This window comes from Fukomys damarensis, unplaced genomic scaffold (genome assembly GCF_012274545.1).
Source record: "Fukomys damarensis isolate Sample0158 unplaced genomic scaffold, DMR_v1.0_HiC HiC_scaffold_18, whole genome shotgun sequence".
Taxonomy (NCBI): domain Eukaryota; kingdom Metazoa; phylum Chordata; class Mammalia; order Rodentia; family Bathyergidae; genus Fukomys; species Fukomys damarensis.
The window spans coordinates 46250383-46264844 of record NW_022900930.1 but is presented as its reverse complement, the minus strand read 5'-3'; the positions used below and the strand labels follow the sequence as shown (position 1 = coordinate 46264844).

General features: G+C 43.2%; 1 protein-coding gene across 1 annotated transcript; it reads right to left on the bottom strand.

The window, feature by feature from the left end:
• Positions 1-6: 6 nt before the first annotated feature.
• Bnip3l (BCL2 interacting protein 3 like) lies at positions 7-13482 on the bottom strand. The gene is made up of 5 exons (XM_019207547.1): positions 13299-13482; positions 7713-7785; positions 2719-2822; positions 2462-2611; positions 7-895 (listed from the first exon to the last, which is right to left on the bottom strand). The coding sequence occupies exons 1-5, from the start codon at positions 13460-13462 to the stop codon at positions 847-849; spliced, it is 540 nt and encodes a 179-aa protein (XP_019063092.1). The 5' UTR covers positions 13463-13482; the 3' UTR covers positions 7-846.
• Between the last annotated feature and the right edge of the window lie 980 nt (positions 13483-14462).

The following is a 14462-nucleotide window of genomic DNA, read 5'->3' as shown; positions in this document are numbered from 1 at the left end:
AAAAAAAAAAAAAAAAAAAAAAGGAAGGAAGAAATTAAAAAAATGGAAGAGTTATGAAAAATTCACATGCAGCTAACACATGAAAATACCAACACGCACAAAAATCTGAAAAGCAATTTCATATGTCTAGGCCTGAGACGTTCCTTATCAGAAATAAAGATTCTATACCATAGAAAAGACAGCATTACAATATACTAGTATTAAAATCTGCTGATGTAGTTTAGTTCTTATTCTATTTCCTACCTACAGTTTATACAGCCTGCCTCCTACAAATTAAAAGGCGCTATTAGGAGGCTTGGAAAAAAAGTGGCTCCAAAGCTGGTTTAAAATAACTTTTTATTGCCCAGGATATTTTTTGTCTTTTGTTTTTTTTTAAATGTTATTTTCAATAACTATAAATTCAAGCTCAGAGCAGCTTGTCTTTGTGTTGGAAAACAGAGCTTACGCTAACCTGCTCTTGTTCTGAGAGCCGGAGCTGCACTGCCAGAGCCGAATTCCTACATGGATGACACAGCTCTGCTGCTCACCCGTGCTACAGGAGGTGACAGCCTCGCTGACAAAACTAATCTGCTGGTGGCGCCTGAGGAAAAGAAGCCCTTGCAAATTTCTAAACAGCAGGAAACTCTGTCAGGAAACTCTAAAGTGTCTTACAGGCCAGAAAGGGAGTAAGGTTAGTAAAATGCCTCAACAGAGTTGGAATAAAATACTGATCTGAGAGTTACTGGAACTGGAGATGTAAAAATAGGGTGGCAGGTTGGGTCATGCTTACGATGGTCTCAAGTTCAGATAAACTACGCGACAATACAGCACTTCACAGGCCACGCGTGCTCCCAGCAGCTCCCCTTCTCAGTAGGTGCTGGCAGAGGGTGTGCTCAGACGCTTTCCAATGTAGATGCTGAAAGGGAGCAGAGGGCACCGCGGGTCAGCTCCTTCCTTCCGTATCAGCTCAACCCCCGTGGGTCCTTACCGAAAAGTCCCTGGGAAAGGTTCCCGCGCCCTGAAATGATCATCGCTTTACTTACCAGACCTGGATGGTGCTGGGCTTCACGCGCACTAGGCAGAAAGTGCTCTACCACCGAGCCACATCCCTATCCTCCTGCTGTAAAGAACCCATCCCCGGCCCGACCAAACTGGTGTCACTGGACTCTGTATGCTCACAGAACCTATACTGGACAGAGCCCCTCAGTGCAGAGGGGCCCCTCCTCCAGACAACCCTTTTCTTTTGGTGGTCAAGAAGTTCACTTCTTTCAGATACTGAAATAGAGGAGGTCATAGGCCAGATTGCTTGGGTGCTCAGTACAGGCAAAAACAAAAACCCAAAATCAAACCAAAAGCTGCCAGTACTTTTAAGACAGCTGTTACTAGTAACTCCCCGCGAACCTGCACCCAGACAGGGTCTCACTATGTGGTTGAGTTTCCTGGAATTCAATATGTAGCCCAGGCTGGTCTCCAACTCACAGCGATCCTCCTGCCTCGGCCTCCCAAGTGCGGGGCTTACAGGCGTGTGCCATCATGCCCAGCTCAAGGCTGATTTTAGAATAAAAACTTACAAAGTTAAAAGAAAAAAATCATTTCACACCAACCTCCCAAAATTTACATGCTAAATTTTTCTAACTTACTCAAGATTAGCTTAATTTTATACAACAAACTCAAAAAAGAAAAATTCGTTCCTGAGGGCTGGTTGTATCTCAAGTTGGTCAATGAAGGCTCAGGCTCCTCTACACACCTATCAGTCTCTCCTGTAAACAGGCCGATCTCCGTGTCCTCAGACAGACACTGGCCCAGGATTTCTTAACCCCACAGAAGATATTATGATGTTCCTTCCAGGGTTAAATCTGTATCTGAGACCATCTGGAAGCCCAAGTAGCTGGCATTCGGGTTGTAACTCCAAACTACGGAATAAGTTAAAACTAAAATTGCAGTTGTAACAAAGTTGTTGTATGTCTGGCTGGTCATAATCTGAGGGTCCACTGTAAATTGTTGAAGACTCCATTTAAAACTCATCACCCAGGAGATTGGTATGAGTATCTCAGTCTCAAGTAAGAAAAAATCCTACTATCTCTAACACTAGCCAGGCATGGTGGTGCATATTTGTAATCATAGCACTCTGAAGGGCGAGGCAGGAGGACTGCCAATTCTAGCCCATCCTGGCCAACTTAACAAATCAGCAAGACCTTGTCTCAAAATATAAAAATGAAATTTACAAAAAGGTTAGACACATGGCTCAGTGCAGAAGCCCTGGGTTCATTCCCCAGTACTGGGGGGAAAAATCTACTATTAAGCCTGCTTATTAGGTAGACCAACTGTGTACCAAATTTAATTAGTCTTAAGTTCACCCAATTTACACAAAACATTAAAAGCAAAGCAATGCAAACTACTTTCATATATATTTCTTACTTCTGAAAATAAAATACAAGAAAGAAGGGAGTGGAAAATGCCTCAGGAGTTTAACAGTGCTTACCCTAGCCCCAGAGCCAAAACGTGGGACAGGAAGAGCGACGGGATGAACACTTTCAGGAACTCTGCCGAGAAAATGCCTCCTTTCTTCATGGCTCCACTTTTCCTCATGCTCAGAGACGCAGAGCGCTTCGGGTGTCTGAAGTGGAACTCCCTGCGGGAGGGGAAGTTCAGCGTCCTCCGAAACACCCTGGCTGGGGACCCCTGGGGACCAGAGGCACCAGAGGTCAGCCGAGGCCCAGCAACACAGGAAGCACTTACTTGGGCGGAATGTTTTCAGGTCTGCTGGCCCAGTCCGACACCCAGTCTGCACTTTTCTTCAAAGCTTCTACTTCCTTCTCTCCTTCTACAGCTTCTTCTTCTGACTGTAAAACAGAATTCAAACTTTAAGAGGGGGGAAAACAGGAGACCAATTCCTTCTACTATTTAGACAAGTATGAATAGAAAATAAACTCAGAAGGCTGTACCAGTGATTTTTATGTAAGAAACAGGCCATTTTTTGAAAAGGGCTGAAAAAATAGTCTAACAGTTGAGTATGGTTATCTTGAAAAGAAAGTAAGCTGGGCAGTTGTCACCGACCCACAGAACATGGTGTGAAGAGGCCGTTCTGGGGACACAGTGACAGGGGAAAACAGCCTGGTAACTGCTGAGTCCAGGCAAGGTGCACTGCAGGTCCACTGTGCTCATAGCTAAGGAAAAATAAAACGAACTATAACAAAAAGGAATACGTGACAAAAGTAAATCGGTGAGGAATAACAATAAGGGGGAGATGCGATAAGGAAATAAGTATTATCGGGCAGTAAAGAGACAAGCATTATTCTGAGCACTTCACAAACATTAACTTTTACTCTGCATCAACCCTATAAAAACTGAAACTGCTAAAATTCCATCTAATGTTAAGAAAATTGAAACAAAACCTAAGATCCCATAATGGGTGAGTAGTAGGGCCAATATTCAGATCCTGACAAACTGTTTCTAACCCTCACTTGAGCCCTGGGTTTTACAGTCCAGAAAGAAATGTTGCAGAGGAATCATTATCTAAACATTTCCCAAGGTTTTAAAACTATGTCAGGCAAAGTTTTTTGGAATAACTTTTCAGAATTTAACATTGTATTACTGACCAGAGCACAAACATTTGCAAATTTTTAGGCCAAAATTTAGGCCAAGAATAATTAAAATTTCTTTTTTACTAGAAACTTTGGAATAACTTTTCAGAATTTAACATTGTATTACTGACCAGAGCACAAACATTTACAAATTTTTAGGCCAAAATTTAGGCCAAGAATAATTAAAATTTCTTTTTTACTAGAACCCAGAGAAATGACAAATTCCTAAAAATGATGGTGTTACTTAGTGCCATCCTTGAACACGAAATCTGAAGGAGAGTGGCAAGCTAAGGGGTCTTCTGATCTGGTCCTGGGGCAGGGCCCAACCAGACCCCAGCTCGCATTCTACACACACACACACACACACACACACACACACACAGGAGATCCAGGGATGGGCTGCCCCAGAGGGCCCGAGACAAGCTCTGCACACAGCACCTCCCCACTAACAGGAGAGCAAACCTGCCATGTCTGCTCTGCTCAGCATCGCAAACCCCACTGGGTAGCACAACGCAGCACCGAGGACCCAGGCTTTCCACTGGGCATAAGACTGCTGAGTCCTGAGTCAGCTCTCTGGGGCCCCAGGGGAATCTTCATAAGTCAACAGCAACTGGCACACTCACACACGCAGTGTACGCACACGGTGCCACCGTTTACAGTGCCTCCTCTCCTCCATCTCTCCTGTTGACTCAGACTTAGGCTTCCATTTTCAGACAAGTTGGTATCTCACACTTCCCAACATGATGCGCATTTAGTAACATTTTATGCTTCCAATTTTTTAAAAAAGGTGGGATGATTTTCTCGCAACTGAGTGAGGTTATCTGTTGATTAATATTTAAAAAAAACAAAACAGGGGCTGGGAGCTTAGCTCAGTGGTTCTGCAGCCAGCCTGCCTGGCAAGTGCAAGGTCCTGAGTTCGATACCAGTACCTCCCAAAATAAAATAAAATAAAATAAAAAACAACTCCAGCGAAATCTTTGAACCTATTCTAATGTTAAGATAAGGGTGGTGCACTCCCTTCCTTTACCAAGGCTTCCTTTCCTTTTAGTAATCTTAAACTTGCCACTCTCAGGCTTTAAATCACCTTCCATTTATGATCCAATCGCACACGATCCATGCTCTGAACTGAACAGTAACCTCCTCTTGCCCTTCTCGGTTCTTGCGCCTCCAAACTGCAGGTCTGCCCGCTCTGGCCCACGCCTGGTTCTCCCAGGTCCCTAAGTCAACCCTGAACTGAGCACAGGGATCCACTACAGTAAGTCACAGGTTCAGAGAACAGAGAACAGAGGCTATGTCCAGCCTGGGTCACCTTCCAATGACGCCCAACACCATGATCTCTCTCGTGCAGAACCACAGTGCAGCTGTCTGTCTCCTATTACAAACGGAGACAACAGAGACTCCCCTTCCCTCACACTACGGAGGCCACGGGATCCCCACTCTAAATGCATTTCCAGAAGTCCCCATACCATGCGGACTACCTGGCTTATTTCAGGAGGACCGGGGGCCACAGCTCTTAACATTTCCCTGCTCTGCCAGCTGGATAACTAAATTAGGACAAAGGCTGACTTTTCCCCTGCCTCACAAGCACAAGGACTGGAGTTCGATCCCTGGTACCAAAAAAAAAAAAAGACTGACTTTTCCCCATTTGTCCATGAGGACAGTATCACCTCTTTCTCTGGACCAAGAATATACAAGTGAGAAGCATTTTTAAAAATAAATTTAACACTTAGCACCTATCTGGCTAAATACTTGTGCCTGTCCTTGCTTGCACTAGAAAAATCTTGAAATTGTCCAGTGCTCTTCACAGATGCATATGAAAATATCCCAAAAGATAAAGCAGTGATAGTCCTTTGTTAACTTTCTATTCCTTAACCCTGAATATTTTCTCACTTTCATGAAAAAATTAATTTTCCCAAATCCCAAATTTTAAAATTATGTCTTTGGTTAAAAAAGTATAAAAAGTTTTTTGAAAGTTTAGGTAAGAGATGCTGTCCCTATCTTCTTTAAGTCTTACTCCACACAGCGACGTGTGCTGAAGGAGCCGGTCTGCACTGGCCAGTCTGCTGCCATGGCTTATCCTTTGCCTGGCAACAGCAGATGTTCCTTCCAGTCCTTGTTTCCCAATAGGGAACACACTGCTAATCCCACCACAATCTGACAAAAATGCTAAAAATCCTACACTTTTCTCTGGAATTTCACAAATTCCAGGAATCTGGAATTTCAGAGTAGAGGCTCTCATCTAGACCCCAGGAGAGCTCTAATGGGGAAGGCTGTTCACCTTAGCGCCCAGAAAAGCACTTGCTGTGGTGTCCCTCGGGTCACTAGGGTAGCGGTCAGAAAAGCTTAGGAGACACCTGGCTTAGGAAAATGGACTGCTGCAGGGGTTTTCAGAGCCATTTCTCAATGTGACCTACTGGTAGGAACCAGGACAACAATATTTTCCACGTTTGACTCAGAACTCTCTCATGGAGCTTATCACTAAAAGAACATTCCTCAGCACATTCTGGAAAATGTTAATGGAGATTTTCAACCTGTCTGTACACAAGCAAATACAGACGGAAGACATCTTTCAAGGGAAGACTACAGCGACGAATATTTCTCTTTTGGATGCTTGGTACATTTTTTGTCATGAGAACTTTACATACTTTTATTTAGCTTACTGCTTATGATCAAACTGACAAACATCAGCCCCTGACTCAACAGTTCCAGTCAGACTGTCTTCTCACGAGAGCCTTGCCATTACAAGCTTCCCTACAGGATAAAGTAAGCTAGTGTTCAATGTACAGATGCTTGGGTCTCAGAGAGAGTAAAAATTGAACCACAGGCCAAAGTATTGAGAAAGTGTGCTGCATCCTAAAATAGAACACTGGACAAATATTTCTAAGGACAAAGGAACCTAGGGACCATGGGTCATGAGTTTTTTTTCTTTCTTTATAGTCCACCAAAAGAAGTGCACATACACTTCAGGTTCACTGTACTAATAAATGCCTGGAAGCTCATGGCCACCACTATGAGCACCTCTTGTAATTGTAGAGACTAAAGGTAACTTGTATTATCTCATAATGTCTCAAGAAATTCAGTTTTAAAGTATTTATACAACCATTTCTTTTCTGATATATACAACCTTTTGGCAGACTGTGTATATATATATTTTCTGTTTGGCTGGTTTTTTTGAGACAAGACCTGTTATGTAATGATTGGCCTTGAACCCGAGATTGTGAGATATTCTTGCCTCCGTCTCCCAAGTACTACGATTACAGTTGTGCACCACCATGCCCTGCTCGACAAAGTTTTTTGTCAACTTATGTAAACATTCATGCAATATTTGTAAGCCCCTCCATACAGAGGAGAAAGGCAATGGTTCTTGTCCTGAGAGCTTATTTTGCAATGACACTTGCAGGGTCTGACATATCAGCAGCTAAGGGCTAGCCATGTACACCCTGAATCATTAGCAACAATTGTATACAAACCATCTTTTTTTTTAAGTTTTGAAATGCAAACCTTTGTAAGATTTCAAAACTATACCCACCTAGATTTCCGACAATGTCAACTCCTCATGACCTACATTTATCTTCTTCAGTTAATTCAAGGAATTTGGATAATTTAGATGAAATTTTATCTCTAGCCTTGTTAAGTCACTGCTTTGATTTCAGATTCGGCCGAAGTTTTCAGACCTACTTCCAACATAACCTATATAGTAGGATGATACATTATCAACAAGAACATTCCAACTCTTTGAGAGTAAAATGGCCCAAAATCCAGTTTTACAGAAGCACAAGAACTACACTAGCCTAAATAAATCCAACAATCAGAAATTAACCACCTTAAAAGAGTTTCAAACCACACTGCTTTAGTTACAGCTCACCGCACACATCAACCAGTGATTAACAAGTACAGCTGGACTTCCAACAGGAGCCGTGCCTTGAAACAGATCAAGTCAATTTTTTTTACACTCCAAATACATAAAAATTTTTATTGTCAATCATCTTTTTTTTTCCTCTCATTGAGTTTATTGGTACATTTTAGGTACACAGTACGGTTACATTCATCATTGGGATCTTGTACCTTTACATGACAGGTCTTGGTTCTCATTTTTCCCCTTGCGATACCTACCCTCACCCAGCCGCTTCCCCTGAGGCACATACTCACCTGGGAGCTGTGGTCCCTGCTGGTGTGCATCTCCACGTCGAACATGATCTGCCCATCTTCTTGTGGAGAAGGGCTAGGAGAGAAAGAACATTTTCTGTCAAATAAAGCAGCCCCCACAGGAAATCAGAAAATTAAGCTATAAAATGATAGATTTGAAAAAGAGCACATTCAAGAAAAAGATCATGCAATAAGCAAATTTTATGTGACAGCAAATGGCCAAATGAAACGGAGAACTCTTAGAAAATGTACTACTCTGTCAGCGCTGATGAATGCCTTTTAACAGTAAAACTTCTAAAAGATCATCTGGCCAGGGATTTGGTTCAGTGGTTCCGCAGCCTGCCTCACAAGCACAAGGTCCCGAGTTTGATCCCCGGTACCAAAAGAAAGAAAAGGAAAGAACATCTGAAGACACAAGGTTCACATTTTCTTGTTTTACTCTTTTCCAATAGTGGCAATATTTGATGCCACTTGGAGACATTTTTCCTCAACATTCTTTCATCATTAAACCACTCACCTCTAGCAATTCTCCAAGTGTGAAGAGCATTTCTCAAAGATGCCTTCAGTACCTATGAGGTAGAAACTGCTTCATAATAATAGGATTTATTTCCCTTCTCAGTCACTCTCCCATGAATGTATATTGGAATGTTCCAAAGGCTACACGATGTGTGACATTACAACAAACTGAATATAAAAGTGCTGAGAACCCAGCTATTTTCTATTATGCTATTAACTCTCTACTAAACAGAGTTGTAAAAATGAAAACCACTGCTGCTATTTCTTACTAATTCTTTTTTTGTCATGACTAATAGTTTTTTTTTCATTAGAAGAGTACTTACATTATAATGTAATGAGCTTATCATTTTTTAATGAATAAATACTCAATTTTTTTTGTGCGTGGTACTGGAGAATGAACCCAGCACCTCACATCTGCTAGGCAAACACTTTACCACTGAGCTGTGTCCAGGCGCTTTTTGAGATAATGTCTTGCTGAGTGGTTCAGACTGGCCTCAAACTTATGATCCTGCCCTGTCAGCCTTCCTTCTGAGTAGCTGTGATTATAGCCACCAGGCCTGATTTAAATTTTGTTTTTGTTTCCTTTGGGGGAGGGTGATGGTGGGGACTGACACAGGCCCTCAGCCACACCCTGGCTCCGAGCTACAATCCTAAGGCCAGTTTAATGTCTAATATAGCAAATATCCAAATATCCAACTCAGCCACAAAACCTCTTTAAAGTACCTAGTATTTTTTTAGATTGTAAAAGAGAAAAAAGACCTGAAACTTAGAGAACCATTATTCTATTTATCTCATAAATATATGCCAAGATATTTCAGAGTGAGTTAATTAAAAATGTATCTGAATATAAAACCTCTAGGATAGTACAAAACATACTCCCAGATCTACAAAAATGCAGATAGGGCCAGGGACACCGCTCAGGGGTGCAGCACTTGCTTTTCGAGCCTAAGCCCACAAGTTCAATCGCTGGTACCCTTCAAATTTACAAATAAATTCACAAACTGCATTTGATAAGATAAATTAATTTAATGTGCTGAGTTCTTTTCTTGGTTTATCAATAATTCCTTGTGTAAACACAGCAAATCACTGGATCTTTTACTACAAATATGGTGTCCTCTTTTGTATCTAAAATAAAGCAGCAGGGCAAGGGATTCAGCTCAGTGATTCCACCGCTGGCCTTGCAAGCACAAGGTTCCAAGTTTGATCCTCAGTACCAAAATAAAAATAAAAATAAAATAAAGCTAGAAAATGCACAGGGCTTATTTTGCTCAGAGGAACAGACTTAATGACATTACCAAGAGTGTACATGCATGTGAATGTACTGAGATTTGGTGAGATGGACTCAAAAATAAAGAGCACCAGAAATAAATCACACTTATGAGGCCTAGGACATTGGTAACTGAGACGGTAAAAACAGAAAAGCTGGTTTGATATCAAACACATCACATGTATTTAGAAAAATTTTCTCTTGAACTAGAAATTTCAGGCTATTGCCTAGGGACGCAGAATTGAGACAAGAGATTAGGGCACGGCAGAGGCTGTCAGTGTCTGCCCAGGATGCACATGCAGTGGGCTCCTGCCGGGGCTGACGTGGAGAGAAGACAAAGATGACAACATGGCATTGCTGTGCTCTTGCCAGTCTGGCCTGGTACAAGACATACCTTCATTTTCCTTCAAATTTCACTGCTTCTTCACTTCTTTTCCTTTATTACTATTATTGTGTGTGTGTGTGTGTGTGTGTGTGTGTGTGGTACTGGGGATGGAAATCAGGACCTTGTGCTTATGAAGCAGGCGAGGCACCACTGAGCTAAATCCCTGGACCCTTCCTCCACTTTAAATAAACATGTTTTCAAGTTCGTGGACTGTGATCATTTACTGTGTCAAACTGAGTAGAAAACGCCCAACTGAATTGAACAGCATAGTTCTGGGTGTGGCTGAAGGGACTTCAGACAGAAGACCAACTTGGGGTGTGAGTGACACCAACCAACAGGCTTGTTGCCTGAATGGAGCAAAAAGGAAACGAAACAGTCACTGAGAGGAGTTCCTCTTCACCTGTACCTTGGAAGTTGTCACCCAGCTTCCGGCGCAGACCCTTCAGTCTCGTGACATGGACTTGCACGGGACACAACAGTGGGCGCCTGGCCTTCGACAGGATCCTTCGGGTCTCCAGCACACAGACAGCCCTCCTGCACCTGACTCCACAAGCCCACCTTGTCAACTCTTACGTATTTGTATGTCCTGCATTGAATCCGTTTCTCTAGTGAACACTGATACCTGTAGTGAGCTGATCCATTGGCATTCCCAGACAATTCTTTGGATGGGACAGCAAGCACCTGGAGCTACTGGACACCACGGCCGGGCACCACGATGAGGCACTCTTCACCCTCAGTCTGCTGCCTCTGTGCTTGTTCATATTGGGTTGGCATCAATATACGGGCCGGCCTTGTGCTGCTGTGCCCAGGTCAAGGCCCACGGAGCACTGCCCTATGACACATGTCCTGCCCACTGTTCTGATCCCACTGGAGAAACACTGGCTCCTCACTGGCGCACTGCACTGCTCACTCCTCCTGGTGACCTGGAAAACATTCCCATGTCTCTGCTCTGCCCTAACAGCTCTAGGGATGGTGTGGGCACTTTTCAGGGTTTCTTTTGATAGTACTAGCAATTAAGCCCCAAACTCCTCCCACCTTGAGAGGACTTGAACTTGCAATCCTCCTGCCTCTGCCTCCTAGAGCACTGGGATTACAGGTGCGCGCAACCACACTTGGCTTGCACCTTGCTATTTTTTTTTCCTGGTACTGGGGGATTGAACTCAGTACTTTAAACTTGCAAGCAGGCACTGGCACCAGAGCTACATCCTTGGCCCACACCTTGCTATTTTTAAAAGCTCCCTGAATCAATCTAATGGGCAATCAAGTTTGGAAACCTTTATAGTTATGTAACATTTGAGCGTTGTCTTCTACCAACCACTACAGAGACAAAAATAAATCTATGAAATAATTTTTAAGTTGAAAATACCCAACTACCCTAAAACTCTTCCACCTATAACAAAACACTTTAACTACTTCATGTGTAGCAGAATATGTCCACTCAACTGACATGAATATTGAAGACATCACTAAACTGTAAATATGTAAATCCAAAACCCTAGGAGAGCGTTACTGAGGGGAGTTCTAGGCGAGCTAAGGAAGGAATAACAAAGTGTTCGAAAGCATCAGCCATGCCTCTTTCCACAAACTCAGAGACGTACAGTGAGACCACCCTGGGAAGGCAGATTTGTGTTACACCATGTGTGCCAGGGCTGTAAACGACGCAAGAGGACCACAGGTGAGCAAGTGTCTTCCTCTCTGCACCGTGTGAACAACAGGCTCATGGATTCATATGCTTGAGTGTAGTAAAATAGGCCAAACCAGCAGGCACTGCAACAGAGAACTTAGGAAATCTTTCATCAATTCCATGACCTAAATCTTCATTTGGAAGACAGACTTATGCTGCTGCCACTGAAGTGACAGCAAGCTCACCATCTGCTCAGCTCTGCTTACATCAAGAGCCACCCCCAGGCTCTAAGAAGCACAAGCCAGCTTAGAGATACCTCGGGGACAGGAGGGGTGTCGGGGTGTCAGTGTGTCACGTGGCCCACAAACCAGGCCCTGGGCTGCCTTCCCAGCCTCCGTGGTCCACAAGCCACACAAAGACCCAGCGTGATGTGACCCCTTCCCCACCCTTCATTTTCTCTGATAAGGGCATACTATATGCACCATTTTTTCCAAACTATAAAAATATTAAGAAGTATCCATAATTCTGTCCTCCACAGTTAACTATTCATTTTTCAGGTGTTCCCTTACTCTTTCTTCCAGTGCTGTTTGTATGCTTTATACTGGTTTGCAGAACTAACCTAATATCACAATGTAACAGCGTGCCAGTCACTGCATTAAAATGTTTTTCTCCAGTACTCTGGATCAACCCAGGGGTGCTCCACCACTGAGGTGCTTTCCTCGCTCTTGAATTTTATTGTGAGACAGAGCCTTTCAAAGTTGCCCAGGCTGGCCTCAAATTCGCAATCCTCCCATTTCAGCTTCCCCAGCAGCTACAATTGTAGCGCTGCACTACCACACCCAAATGCACTAAGAATTTTTAAGTGTCATTTAATACTTAGTTCCTCTGGAAACAAAAAAGAAAAGCTTAGACTGAAAAATAATTTAATGACCTGCTTTCATGCTACATATACGTGTCTCTAAATTCTTACTCTGTCACATAAGCAAATCTCAATCAGTGGAATTACTTTTAGTTAAATATATATATATAAAAAAAAATCAGTAACAAAAATTCCCTGAGGAATCAGGCATGATGGTGCACATCCATAATATCAGCACTGTGGGAGCTGAAGCAAGAGGATCACAGGTTTAAGTCCAGCATAGACAACTCAGCAACTTATTGAGAAACTATCTCAAAAAAAAAAAGGTTGGCGATATAGCTCAGTGCAAAGTGCAAAGGCCTTGTATTTAGTCCATAGCATTTGAGAATAAAACAAAAACAAAACAACTTCCTCTAACGAAAGGCAATGGCCTTATAAATGAGTTATCTGTACAGACTTCCACTGTGCAAGTACCGTCTGTGAATCAGCTCGAAGCTCCGCGGAGCCCAGCACCACCTGACTGCTGCTCACAGCTGCACACTGTGATGGGTGGGAGGAGAAGGAAAGCTGACCCCTTCCTCTGGAAGCCACCTACACAGGACACATGTCCGCAGAGGGAACTGTAATTCAGGCACAGGTGACTTGTGAAACAGGAAAATAGGGAAAGACAAACTCTACAAGGGAACATTTATACCACGACTTTTAAATTGCTAAAACACCTAAAAATAACACAATCTAAGAAAAATGACTTAACATGAGGAAAAACAGTGGGTACTTAAGTGCCTCTCAATTAGCTGTCTGATCTGAATATACCAGTTGCAATCAACTGAGGGTCTATTTTGTTACATGAAGACTCAAGCAGTGAAATGTTTTCTCCTGTGGATTACTACCCTCGGAGCACAGTCCTCCGAATCATGCCACACCTGGGTCTCACTCACCTGTCACAGTGAGAACTGCCTCTCGAACTGCTCTGTCCCGATTCGTGCTGTGCATCCAGAAGTATCTTCTCCATGTCTCCGTTGTGGATGGAGGATGAGGAGGGGACGTGCTCCAGGCCCCCATTCTTCCCGCTGCCATTATCATTGCCATTGCTGCTGTTCATGGGAAGCTCCACCCAGGAACCTATCGGACAGGGCAGATAGATGAACCAGAGCAGGACCGAAATCTGTCATGTGTACACAGATGGCAATGTGGAGAACGCAGATAAGCATCCTGACTTGCCGCAAAGCTAAGGCAAGTGTGCTGCAGAAATAAACAAGGAGCAGTGAGAGGAGCCCTAATTCTGTTCCTCAGGCAGCTCTTGCAATCAACCAATTTAGAAGCTGGAATCTAAAATGTTTTAGAAAGTGTGTCTTTAAGCCAATTTTCTCTCTGCTTAATGCTTAGTTTATAAATAATAATGGTTTACTAAAATCTGAGGCTGCTTTCAAAAAAGGGAACTTTATTACTAGGCAAGCTATTTTAGTTTCACACACACTTAAAACAGTCCACAGTACACCTCAGCTATGCAGCTGTATCTGCTCCACAATTAAACAAACCTGACTTAGAAACATCACAAAGTTGGTCTAAACAGTTTACAGTTAACAGCTGTATCCCAATGGGCATCCCAGAGGAAACCTAAACGCAACCACAAAATTTAAATTTCTGCACAAACCCAGAGCATAAAGTTAATGCAGCTGACTCATCACAAAGTCAGACGATGAAGCAAAATTTTCTGGGGGAAAGGGTTCGGTGCTGCTCCACATTTTGTTTTATTCCTCCCCTTTCACTCACTGAACACACCTTGTGAACTTGTTCCTTCTCCTTCCTTGCCTGTGAGGTCCTACTTCCTTACACTGTTGGGAGGGAGCAGCCACTACACAAGGGCCAGGGAAGGCAGCTTTTGGGGCAACAGTCAAAAGGGGCGGGGCTGCAGGAAAAGGGGGCGGGCACAGGCAGTGCACAGAGGGCTTGGCAATTCTAGCCGCCTGGCCCAAAGGGTCTGCTGAAGGGTGCTGGAGCTGAAATTTTACTAAAACTGGTGACTACCTAAGCCAACTTCATAACAAAGTGATGGAATTATGTTTTTTGTTTTTTGTTTTTTGTTTTTCCACAATTTCCCT